This window comes from Tupaia chinensis, unplaced genomic scaffold (assembly GCF_000334495.1).
Source record: "Tupaia chinensis unplaced genomic scaffold, TupChi_1.0 Scaffold000197_1, whole genome shotgun sequence".
NCBI classification, from domain to species: Eukaryota; Metazoa; Chordata; class Mammalia; order Scandentia; family Tupaiidae; genus Tupaia; species Tupaia belangeri.
In genome coordinates, this window is record NW_006159672.1 from 8,450,024 (window position 1) to 8,462,486 (window position 12,463).

Sequence of the window (12,463 nt, forward strand, 5' to 3'; positions counted from 1 at the left end):
CCACAAGACGTGGCTGTCAGGGTGCAACAGCAGGAGAGCAGCAGGAGACTGCAGGTGGTGGGGCCACTACAAGTGGCTGAGCTGCTGGCCTGGGGGCAGCTCTCATCTGAGGTGCCCGGCTGGCCGGAGGGGCCATGCAGGAAGTGTGGCTTTGACTTCCACACAGCATCACAAGCACACAGAGCCTCAACCAGATGTGTGAAACACTAAAAATCGAGTCTATATATTTTTATAAGAATTATTTAATATTTGGGACCAGCAGTTAGCATAATGGCTATGTTGCTGGACTCCCATGTAGTCGACCACAGTTCGCGTCCCGGACCCAGTGGCTTAAAACTCACACCGGGCACGTGTGCGTGCATGCCCAAGATCCCGAGAGGAGAATGGAGGAGAAGGAATTGTGGTGTGGCCATCCCCCCTGGGGGGTGATTTCTCGCTTTCTGTCTCTCTGTCTTTGTCTGGCGAGTATATGCGCCCTATAGCAAAAACCTCTAAAAAACAAAAAGAATTATTTAATTTCATTTATTGGGGCCAGCAGGTGGTGTGGTGGTTAAAGGTGCTGGGCTCCCACATGGCTGACCACAGTTCAAGTCCTGAACCTGGTGGCTTGCTTTCTCACTTTTCCTCTCTCTCTCTGTCTCTCTCTCTATCTGTCCGATCAAACTGGAAAATAATAATAATAATAAGGTTAAATAAATAAATTTTTTAAATTTTCATTTATTATTATTATAATTATTATTACTATTATATTTGACCAGAGAGAGAGAAAGAAAGTGAGAAAGCAAGTCACCAGGTCTGGGACGTAAACCGCGGTCAACCATGTGTAAGTCCAGCCCTTTTAACCACCATGCCACTTGCTGATCCCCTGGCATGAGTTTTAAGCCACTGGGTCTGGGGCTTGAACCCTGGTCAACTACATGGGAGTCTACCAACATAACCATTACACCATCTGCTGGTCCATGGTTTCATTCTTTAAGAGAATTTTTTCCTGTTTCTTTCCTCCAAATTTGATGGGAGTATGTGTGTGTTTTCTATCTAATCTTTGTGTTTGAAATGAGTTCTGGATGTAAACCCTCCTTTCCTTCAACAACCCACTCCCCCTCCTCCTGCAGTGTAGGACAGTGACCAATTCCAGTCAAACACCAGGGAACAACTGGTGAAGGAAGCTTACTGCCAGTATGCATCGTGGCTCCCTGTAGCGGACATGGATGGTGGAGCCATCCTGCTTGACCAGCAGCACCGGGTAAAGGCGTGCATAGGCCTGGCGACGCACACGCGTGAGTGAGGCTCTGGTGCTGTCAGCCTGCCAGGAAGATGTGTGCAGGCAGCAGGGCATGACGGTGGCTGCTTTCACAGTGGTTGGACGCAGTAGGCTGAAAATAAACATGCACATGCTGATTAGTAATGGAACTTGGAGGCGTCAACTTGTTTCCTAGCATGGTCCCTGGTAGTAATCCCAAGGGGCCTGGCAGTCCATGCTTACCCAAGCAGGTGGCCCACAGCTGCCATTCTTCCTCACAGCCTCAGGTGGAAGTGGTCAGTCACTGGCCCTGGAGAGTATGACCTGCTAGACAAGGAAAGAAAAGATTCTTTTTTTCTTTTTTTTAAATAAGTTTGTTATAGGGTGTGTTCCCTTGCCAGAGAGAGACAGAGAGGGAAAGGAAGAAATCAAACCCCAAGGTGGATGACCACTCTGCAATCCCTTCTCCTCCATTCTTTCGGGATTTTGAGCATGCACGCACCCTAGCCTGGCGCACCTTCTGAGTTGCCCAGTCTGAGACTCAAACATGAAGTCAGACATGTGGAATCCAGCCACCTTAACCACTGAACCACCTAGCTGGCCCAAAGAATATTTATTTTTAAAGTAAGCCTCTTCTACCTAATTGGTTATTGTCAAATCTCAACCAGAAACAAAATCACAAACCTAAGTATGTCTTTGACACACATGTGATCTCTAAGTCACCCATAACCTCCCCCATAACCTCTCAGGCTTTTCAGATTAAAACAGTCTAGGGAGGTATTTTCCTAAAGAAGATGGCCAAGCCCTACTCCCAGAGACTCTGGTCATACTCTCTGTAGGAGGGCCTGGGTTATGCAATCAGGTGGGTTATCAAGTGAGGAAAGTTGCTTCAAATGCAGTGGAGTATAAACGGTGGAGCTCTGCTAATTCCTTGCTTTCAAAGGTCATTGCTAATTCTCACAAAAATCCAGCAAGGTGAGGAGTCCTACGTTTGTTGACACAAGAGAAATGGAAGCCCAGAGCTACTTTCACCATGACTCCAATACCCAGGGGACTCTGTGCTGAAGAGTCCACAGTGAAAGCCAAGTTTCCAACAGCCAGACCTCAGATGAAATTGCAGAGGTGTCCTTTGGCGTTCCCTGTCTCTAAGGAAGGGATCAGGTAGGAAGGGGTCCTGCTGCCTCTACAATGATAGTCCCGCTCTTTCAGTGCAGTGTCCAAGCACATGACCCGCCCTCCCTCCCAGGTTCAGGGCCCCAGGCCGGTTCCGCTACCTGTCCGCACAAGGTTCCAACCTGCAGCAACCACTGTCTCTGTGGAGGGGCCCCGAGTGTCAACAGTCCGAACCTTCACTGGCCAGCTGGAAAACTAAGGCCAGGGACAGGGACACGCTGACGGTGACGGACCAGTTCAGCGCTCAAGTGTTCCGGCACTCCCGCCCTCAAAGTCATTCGCAGGGGCAACGTCGCGCAGTGCTGACGTCCTGCGAGGTGGAGCAGACCAGGCGGTGATGCAGGTCCCCAGGGCGGGGCGCGGAAAAGGCCGAAATGATTGGGGTCAGCAGGCGGGGAACTATGCCCCGGGGAGCAGGCGGCACTAGCGCGGCGGAGCTCGGCCTGGCAGGCTGGCTGGGCGCTGCGTTACAAGTAGACCAGAGCAGGACGGTGCGAAGAAGCGACTTCAGTCCTCGCGGGGCGGGGCAGAGTGGAGTCGTGTGAGCGGGGCGGAGCCATGTGGGCGGGGCGGAATGGGCCGTGTGGGCGGGGCCCGTGCAGCAGTGACGCACACTCCTGAGACGGAGGCGGAGCCCAGCTGTCTCCGAGCAACCCTACTCGCAGTGGGGCGGAGCCACGTGGGCCAGACCCTGGTGGGCCAGACCCTCCGGATGGGCCAGGATGTGCGGAGTAATTCTGTGGGTGCCGGGCGTGGAGCGGGTAGGCGGTGAAGGTGGTTCCTGCTGGATTAGCTTGAGTCAAGAGTGAGTGAGGCGGGGACGGTGATGACGTACATCTCTGGGTCGTAAATTGGGACTGATCTGGCAGATATGGCGTTTTGGGAGGGATGGACCCCGAGCTGTGTTGTGTATCACTACCGGGAGAAATCGGAGAGGTACTGATTTGTTTTTAGGGGGAGAGGTTTTTGCTATAGGGCGCGTGCGCTCGCCAGCCAGACAGAGAGAAACAGAGAGACAGAAAGCGAGAAATCACCCCCCAGGGGGGATGGCCATGCCACAGTCCCTTCTCCATTCTCCTCTGGGGGATCTTGGGCACCCACGCGCCCGGCGTGAGTTTTAAGCACCGGGTCCGGGACTCGAACTGCAGGTAACCACATAGGAGTCCAGCGACATAGCCATTACGCTAACTGCTGATCCCGATTTTTTTTAAAGACAAGTTTATTTGGTATAGGGCGCCTGTGCTCACCAAAGAGAAAAGGAGATATCACTCCTGTAATCCCTTCTCTTCCGTTCTCCTTTCAGGGTTTTGGACATGCATGCACACCCGCCTGCCATGAGATTCAAGCCGCCAGGTCTGGGATTCCAACTGTAGTTAATTACGTGGTAGTCCAGCGACATGACCACTACACCATCTGCCAGTCGCTCCTTTTTTTTTTTTAATAATTATTTAATTTTATTTATTTTAATTTGACTAGAGATAGACACAGAGAGAGAGAAAGGGGGGAAGTGAGAAAGCAAGCCACCAGGTCCAGGATTGGAACTGTGGTCAGCTATTTGGAAGTGTCCAGCGCCTTAACCACCGTGCCACCTGCTTGTCCACCACTCCTTTTGTTTTTTTAACGGAGACTTCATTGTATAGGCTTGATTGAAACATGGAACTTTATTCCCAATTTGAAGAGAAGTTTCCCCAAGCTGGTAAAGAAGAAGGACTGCTAAAAGCCCCTGTAATACTTTTTTTTTTTAATTTATCCAACTTTATTCATCATCTTTTTTATTTTAAAAATTGACCATAGAGAAACAGAGAGAGAGGGAAAATGAGAAGGCAAGCCCCAGATCTGGGGCTCAAACTGAGGTGGACAATGTGGGAGTCCATTACCCCAACCATGATATCTGCTGGCCTGCCCCTATTGCAATTTGGAGCCTGGTCGTTGAGAATGTGTAATATATATCTCAAGGATTTTGAAGTGAGGTCATTTTTAGGTTGTAGCAGTCTCTCTTCCAGGCTTTTTACAGTAATGGCAGAGGCCAGGAGTGTTTTTTAAATTTCACTTGGGGGCTTCTATATTTTGTATCTGGGGATTAGGGATTTTGATAACTTTTTAAAATTCATATTAGCCAACTGATTATGAGAATATGAGCCAATTGATAGGCTAAAATTTTTTATTTATTTTAGTTTTTACTATAGGGCACATGCACTCACCAAAGAGAGAGTAAAAGAGATGCAGGAAAAAAATGAGAAATCCCCCCCCTCACCCTGGAAGCAGGAAGGGCCACCCCATAATCCCTTCTCCTCCACTCTCATCTCAGGATTTTGGATATGTGTGCACACCTGCCCAGTGTGATTCTCAAGCTGTTGGATCCAGGCCTCCAAACCTGGCTTTGTGGAATCCAGTACCCTAAACTGCATGCCACCTGCCAGGCACAAGGCTAAATTTATTAAATCTTAACTGGGTATAGTTTTCCATTCCAAATGAGTTCTTTAAATGGAAAAGGTTCTTGGGGCCATCAGGTGACATGGTGGTTTAGGGCACTGGACTCCCACATGGCCAACTGCATTTCCAATCCCGGACCTGGTGGCTTGCTTTCTCACTTTCCCTCTCTCTTTCTGTTCCTCTCTGGTCAAAATTAACATAAATAGGGACCAGCAGTAAGCATAATGGCAATGTCGCTGGACTCCCACGTAGTCGACCGCTTTTCGAGTCCCGGACCTGGTGGCTTAAACTCATGCCGGGCTTGTGTGTGTGCGTGCCCAAGATCCCGAGAGGAGAATGGAGGAGAAGGGACTGCAGTGTGGCCATCCCCCCTGGGGGTGATTTCTCGCTTTCTGTCTCTCTTTCTCTCTCTGTCTTTCTGACGAGCACATGTGCTCTATAGCAAAAACCTCTCAAAAAATTAACATAAATAAATAAAGGTAAGTAAAATAATTCTTTTTAAAAAAAGTTCTTGAGGTAGATCATGCACATAGAATTAAAGGCTATTCAAGGGACCAGCAGTTAGTGTAATGGCTGTCGCTGGACTCCCATGTTGTCAACCACAGTTCGTGTCCTGGACCCAGTGACTTAAAACTCACTCTGGGTGCGTGTGCTTAGCTGGGTCAACAGGCTTTATTTTAAAGTGGTAGGTTTTAAAAGGGCCTGATTAGGGAGGGGTGGAGATGGAAGAGTTTGGAGTTGAGGAATGTGGGGGAAAAAAAGGAAATTCAACTAGAGGAGAAAAAAGAGGAAAAGGTAGAAAAGTTATTAGAGGAGGAATTGCAGGAGAGTGAATGAGAGGTCCAGAATGGAACGTGTCTGAGTTTCTAAGGCTTTTTTAAAATCCTGTTTTAATTTTTTTAATTTGCCTTAGCTCTGAGACAGTATTTTGTATGAGGCAATTTTTGAAGCTTCTATGCCCTTTGATGCTTTGAGGTACCAATTAAGGATGCATTCCATTCAGATTATATAATTTTACAGCCATGACCTTCTAGTTTCATTCTAAGAAAATGAAGCTTGGAGAGTTTGAATGTTCTCCATAAAGACCATTGAAGTACCAAGTTGTCCTTGGTATAATTTACCCATTAATTTGAAAGCATGCACATTAAAGGGCCTTAATGCTCTCATATATAGAAAGCTAAAGTCCCTGAAGGAGGACCCTGTTTGCATGCTTTAGAATGTGGGGATCCCAGTGGCTTGATAGTAAAGGCAGCCAGTCCCCACATGACCAAATGTGCAGTTTGAGTCTCAGCCCCAGTGACTTGGAGGACATAGGATGCATGTGTATCCATGCTCAGGATTCCAATGGGATGGAGAAATGGAGGAGAGGGGATTGCAGCATGACCACATCCTATGGAGGGGTGCTTTTTCCCACTCCCTCTCTCTCTGTCTTTTTCTGTCACTAGCACACAGTCCTTGTGACATGCACATGCACCTGGCGTGAGTTTAAGCCACCAGGTCTGGGACTTGGACCGCGGTTGGGTACATGGGAGTTCAGCGACATAGCCATTACATTAACTGCTGGTCCCTATTTATTTTAAATTTAACCAGAGAAGGACAGAATGAGAGAGAGAGAGAGGGAAAGTGAGAAAGCAAGCTAACAGGTCCAGGACTTGAACCACAATCGGCCATGTGGGAGTCCAGCACCCCTAACCACCATGCCACCTGCTGGTCCCAGATAAAATAATTATTTGAAAACAAAAACAAGAAACAAATCTAAAGAAAATCATAAAACTCAAGCCAAAAAGAGGGAGTTTGAAACTTGAGTGGAAAATTCACTCAGGTAAAAGGGTCACTCACAAAAGTGGGAGAACAAAGAAGCTCCTTAAGTGATACTGTGCAAGGCCGCATATTAGATCTTGCACACGAACAGCTGTTTGTCCACTTTGTTCCCTTACCCTAACATGGCTGTCTGCTTCTGTAAACCTGCTTGCTCTTCCCATGAGAAAATAGCTTGTGCTAGCCATGTAGAAGATCATATCCGGACATCCTGTACCTGCTACTGTCTTTGTTAACTAGCCCGGAGTCCTTTTGTTTAGCAATGTAACTGCTTGCCTGGAAACCCCATTCCCCTCAGAAATAATTAACCTGCTTGATTCAGCTTCTGTAACTGCTTGCATAGAAACCCCTGGTCACTGACCACCTATAAAAAGACTATTTCAACTTCAGTCGGGTCTACAGTTCTGACTCTCGCCTCCACCCCCACCCCCCCAGCCTCTGACTGTAGTCGCTGGCCAGCTAATAAAGACTTCCTTTAAACCTAATCTGACTTTGGTGGTCGTTCATTTGGTGGCACTCTACAACAATACCTTACAAATTCCAGGGACTGCCACTTCTTCCCAAATTATTTTGCTTGAGATCCACCACACTTCTGAAACACTTGATACTTAATGATTAGGTTATGAGGAAAGTCATGACATATTTTTCTGTGTCTTTTGATGCAAAAGTGTGCCATGGCTTTCCTGACTACTCAACATAAAGAAACTCAGAGAGACAGGCTCTCTAGAACAAAAGGTTTTAATTGGGAATTGCAAAGGGTCACAAAAAGTGTATACAAACTGTCTTAAAACAAATTGTTTATTGGTCTCAGGAACTGACTGCAGGGTTTGGCACTAGTTTCTTGGGAGAAAGTAGCTTTTGCTAGGCAATGTTCTGTCCAAGAGTCTTATCTGAAATATTGCCTGCCAGAGAAAATTCCCAAGATAACCTCTTTTGTTGTGCGAACAAGGTACAAAAGAGACATGCAAATATATATATATTAAAAAAATTTCTGGAGAGGTTTTTGCTATAGGGCACCTGCAATCGCCAGGAAGACAGAGAGAGACAGAGAGACAGAAAGTGAGAAATCACTCCCCAGGGGGGATGGCCACGCCACAATCCCTTCTCCATTCTCCTCTTGGGATTTTGGGCGCGCACGCACACGCACCTGGCGTGAGTTTAAGCCACCAGGTCCAAGACTCGAACTGTGGTCAACTACATGGGAGTCCAGCGACATAGCCATTATGCTAACTGCTGGTCCCGCAGATATGTTTAAAATGTAAGCATGAAGACTTCTTTCACGGCCCTCCTACCTCCATTTTAGATTAGGATTTTGACATTGGTGACTATATTCTATTGTTAACTTCCATAGGTAGAGCAGACCAGATCAGACCACAGTTGGCCATATAAGATCCGGTTTCCTTAACTACTATCCTGTGGAGCTGGCCCAGTTTGTATTTTTTTTTTTAGAGGTTTTTCACTATAGGGCACGTGCGCTCGCCAGACAGACAGAGAGAAACAGACAGAAAGCAAGAAATCACCCCCCAGAGGGGATGGCCACGCCGTAATCCCTTCTCCAGGGATCTTGGGCACACACGCACACGTGCCCGGCATGGGTTTTAAGCCACCGACTCTGGGACGCGAACCGCGGTGGACTACGTGGGAGTCCAACGACATAGCCATTACACTAACTGCTGGTTCCCCCAGTTCGTATTATTTTCTAGTGGTGGTCTGTGTGGCCATCCTCAAAGAGCTCTTAATAATTTCCTTTTTTTTTGGTTATTTAATTTCATTTATTTATTATTATTTTTTAATTTGATCAGAGAGAGAAAGAGAAAACAAGTTTCCAGGTCCAGGACTCCCACAGTTGGCCATGTGGGAGTCGAGGACCTCAACTACCACACCACCTGCTGGCCCCCTGAATAATTTCTACGTAAGTTAAAATACAGAAACATTAATATCAGTCATCAGTTTATGTTTATATCCTTTGGCATCTTGTTTTTATATGATATAGAGAAGCTAAATACATTTAGGTCTGTTAAATAAACATCATGATAGGGACCAGCAGTTAGTGTAATGGCTATGTCGCTGGACTCCCACATAGTCGAACATGGTTCGAGTCCCAGACCCGGTGGCTTAAACTCACTCCGGGCGCGTGTGTGTGCATGCCCAAGATCCCAAGAGGAGAATGGAGGAGAAGGGATTGCGGCGTGGCCATACACCCTGGGGGGTGATTTCTCGCTTTCTGTCTCTCTGTCTCTCTCTGTCTGTCTGGCGATATATATATATATATATTCCTATGGCTCATAAGTACTTGGCCTTTTGTCCTTGGTTTGTGAAACAGCTTCAGAAAAGTTTCAGAGAAAAGTGAAAGACAGTTCTACCCTCCTTTCACTTGTTCTTTTTTCTCCCTAAGCCAAAATCATAGAAACTAGCCCCAAAGTATGTGGAATCCCATTTTCCCCCTCAACACCCTCATTACACAGGTGTCCTTCCCCATACCAGGGAGGAAGGATTCTGCAGTAAGGTCAAGAATCTAACTGGAAGGACTTGCTGGGTTTCCCGCCCAGTATGTAGCATTTCATGCCTATGCAATGAAATCTCCATAAAAATCAAAAGAACAGGGGAACCAGCAGTTAGCGTAATGGCTATGTCACAGGGCTCCCATGTAGTCGACCGCGGTTCGAGTCCCAGACCCGGTGGCTTAAAACTCACGCCGGACGTGTGTGCGTGCGTGCCCAAGATCCCGAGAGGAAAATGGAGGAGAAGGGATTGAGACGTGACCATCCCCTCTGGGGGGTGATTTCTCGCTTTCTGTCTATATGTCTCTCTCTGTCTGTCTGGCGAGCGCATGTGCCCTATAGCGAAAACCTCTCAAAAAAAAAAAAATCAAAAGAACAGGTTCTGAGAGCTTCCGGATGGCTGAACACGCGGAGCATTACATGCCTAAAGAGGGTATAGAAGCTTTGTGTCCCTTTCCACATGCTTAGTCCTGTGCATCTCTTCATCTGTGTCCTTTGAAATAGTCATGTATGTGTGTGTGTGTTTTTAAGGGATTTTTGCTATAGGGTGCGTGTGTTCGCCAGAGAGACAAAAAGTGATAAATAACACACACACACACACACACACACACACACACACACGGGAGGATGACCGTAGAGCAACCCCTTCTCCTCCCTTCTCTCAGGATCTTGGGCATGCGCACACACATAGCCAACGTGAGGTTTAAGCCACCAGGTCCAGGTCTCAAACTGTGGTCGACTACGTGGGAGTCTAGCAACATAACCATTACGCCATCTGCTGATCCCTTTAAATATTCTTTTAATAAACCAGTCATTGTGTTTCCCCAAGTTCTGTGAGCTGCTCTAGCAGTTTTTTCAAGGTGGTTTGACAAAAATACCTTCAACCCATGGGGATGAGGGAAGCATGGAAACCCTAACTTATAGTCAGTCAGTGGGTCAGAAGTTTCAGGTGAACCCTAACTTATAGCCAATGTCTAAGGTAAGTGCGTAATCTTGTGGAGCTGGGCCCTCAACCTATGGGATCTGGTGCTCTCTCCAGGTAGATAGTGTCAAATTGAACTGGGTTAGTGGCTGGCAGGTGGTATGGTGGTTAAGGGTGCTGGCCTCCCACACGGCCAGCTACAGTCTGAGTCCCGGAACTGGTGGTTTACTTTCTCTCTCTCTGTCTCTCTCTGTCTCTTTCTCTATATCTCTCTCTGGTCAAATTAAAATAAAGTTCAATAAAATAATTCTTAAAAAAATTTAACTGGGTTAAAGGACTGGTACTTGCTGAAGAATGGATTGCTTGCTTGCTGGTGGGAAGAAACATACACATTTTTATTTTTAATTTTTTGCTGTAGAGTCCATGTGCTTTCTAGAGAGACACAGAGAGTGAAAGTGAGAAAGCACCCACCAGGGGTATGGCCATGCTGCTGTCCCTTTTTTTCTATTCTCTTAGAATTTCGGACACACACACACACACATACACACACACACACACACAGAGATACACACACACACATGCTCAGCATGTTTTTCAAGCCACCGGGTCTAGGACTTGAACCACATAGTCATTCATGTGGGATCCAACCATCTTCACCAACATGCCACCGGCTGACCCATCCCCTATACACATTTTGAGATCACAGAAGTGGTCTGTGTTGTGAGAGAAGAGAGGAAAAACAAAGTTTGTATTTTCTTAAGAATTATTTTATTTAAATTTATTTATTTATTTTTCATTTGACCAGAGAAGGACACAGAGAGAGAGAAAGTAAGAAAGCAAGCCACCAGGTCCAGGACTCAAACCGCAGTTGGCCATGTGGGAGTCCAGCACCCTTAACCACCACACCACCTGCTGGCCCCAAAAAGTTTGTATTTTCTATTCAAACATGAAAAACTGTTTTTAAAAAGTATTTTTAAAAATGACAATGCTAAGATAAGACAGTTCACAATGCTTGCCAATTTTCATTATAAATTAAGGTTAATAATATAAGTAATATACATAATTGAACCGCTAGAAAGAAGACAACTCTGTATGTAAGAAAAATAAGATGTGTTTGGTAAAGTTATAAAGGACATGTTTTTGTTTAAAAAGGGTGCCAGGTCCAGCTGGTGGCATGGTAGTTGAGGCGGCTGGATCCTACATGGCCAACTGCACAGTTAAGAGTCCCAGACCCAGTGGCTTGAAAAAGCACGCCAGGCATGTGTGTATGTGTGTGCCTGAAACCCAGAAAGAGAGAAGGGATTGCAGTGTGGCCATCCCCCTCGGGGAGGAGGATGCTTTCTAACTTTCCCCTGTCTCTCTCCAGCAAGTTCTCTCTGGTAAGTTAAAAGAAATGGGGAGATGGGGCCAGTGGATGGTGTAGTGGTTACAGTGCTGGACTTTCACATGGGCAACCACAGTTCAAGTCCTGGACCTAGTGGCTTGAAAATCACGCCGCCAGGCATGTGTGCGCGTGTGCGTGTGCGCATGTGCGTGTGCGCGTGCCCAAAACCCCAGGATGGAGAATGAGCGCACACGTGAGCAAACTCGTCCTAAAGCAAAAAAAAAAAAAAAAGGGCAATAGTGTGATCGGAGCTGACAGATGAATTAATTTTTGAAGTTTTATTGTAATTAGCTTAAGCAGTAATAGAACAACGATGAAGAAATATATAATTTGGTCTTCTCTGTTAAAATGGCAGTTTTCTTATAGTATTGGTCTGAGAATATGAAGGTTTTTTTTTTTTCTTTTAAGAAATTGGCCTAGGAAATAAAGATGTTGTGTTTTATCAAGACAATTTCCTGTATTGTGCTATTTCTCATTAGATCTTTATTTATGAAAAATGAGTCTTGACGCAACCATTGGTGGAGCAAGTGGGAAGGCACCTCTGCCTAATACCTTCGATCACACAGAGGCCCAGTTTCAGTTCCAGAAACAACGTAAACAGATACGGTGTAGTGGCGTCCACCAGTCTAAGCTAACTGGGAACCTGAGGCAGGAAGATCGCAACATACCCTGTCAAAAATGTATTAGGCTGTTGGGAACGTCATGAGTATTTTCCTAAGCAAAAGTGTCATGACGTTCCCGACAGGCCAATATTTTGTTGGATAGTGGCTGCCCTGATTCACGAAGCGCACATAACTAACAGGCGGGACAGCCGCGCTAGCCCAGAGGCGCTGTAGCTCCCTTCTCGACCCCCAGGTCTAACCCACCGTGGGCGGGGCCTGTGCGGCGCTGACGTACCCTCGCGAGCGGAGGACGGACCCGGCGATGTGACGTAAACGAGAAGGCGGGCCGCCGTGGCGCGGTGAAATACTTCCTGGCGGACGTAGCTGGGC

General features: G+C 46.7%; 1 protein-coding gene across 4 annotated transcripts in view; it reads right to left on the bottom strand.

The window, feature by feature from the left end:
- Positions 1 to 2,941, bottom strand: part of MRPL55 (mitochondrial ribosomal protein L55) — a 5,276-nt gene extending 2,335 nt beyond the window's left edge. The window contains exons 1-3 of one of the 4 annotated variants that reach the window (XM_006146976.3): positions 2,588 to 2,941; positions 1,484 to 1,564; positions 1,172 to 1,373 (exon numbers count right to left, since the gene is read on the bottom strand). In XM_006146976.3, coding sequence (XP_006147038.1) covers positions 1,172 to 1,373; positions 1,484 to 1,509 — 228 coding nt within the window. In that variant the 5' untranslated portion in view covers positions 1,510 to 1,564; positions 2,588 to 2,941. Of the gene's footprint in view, positions 1 to 1,171; positions 1,374 to 1,483; positions 1,568 to 2,514 lie in introns of all 4 variants that reach the window. The other 3 variants (XM_006146975.3, XM_006146974.3, XM_006146973.3) reach the window with 3 other exon arrangements.
- Positions 2,942 to 12,463: the final 9,522 nt, after the last annotated feature.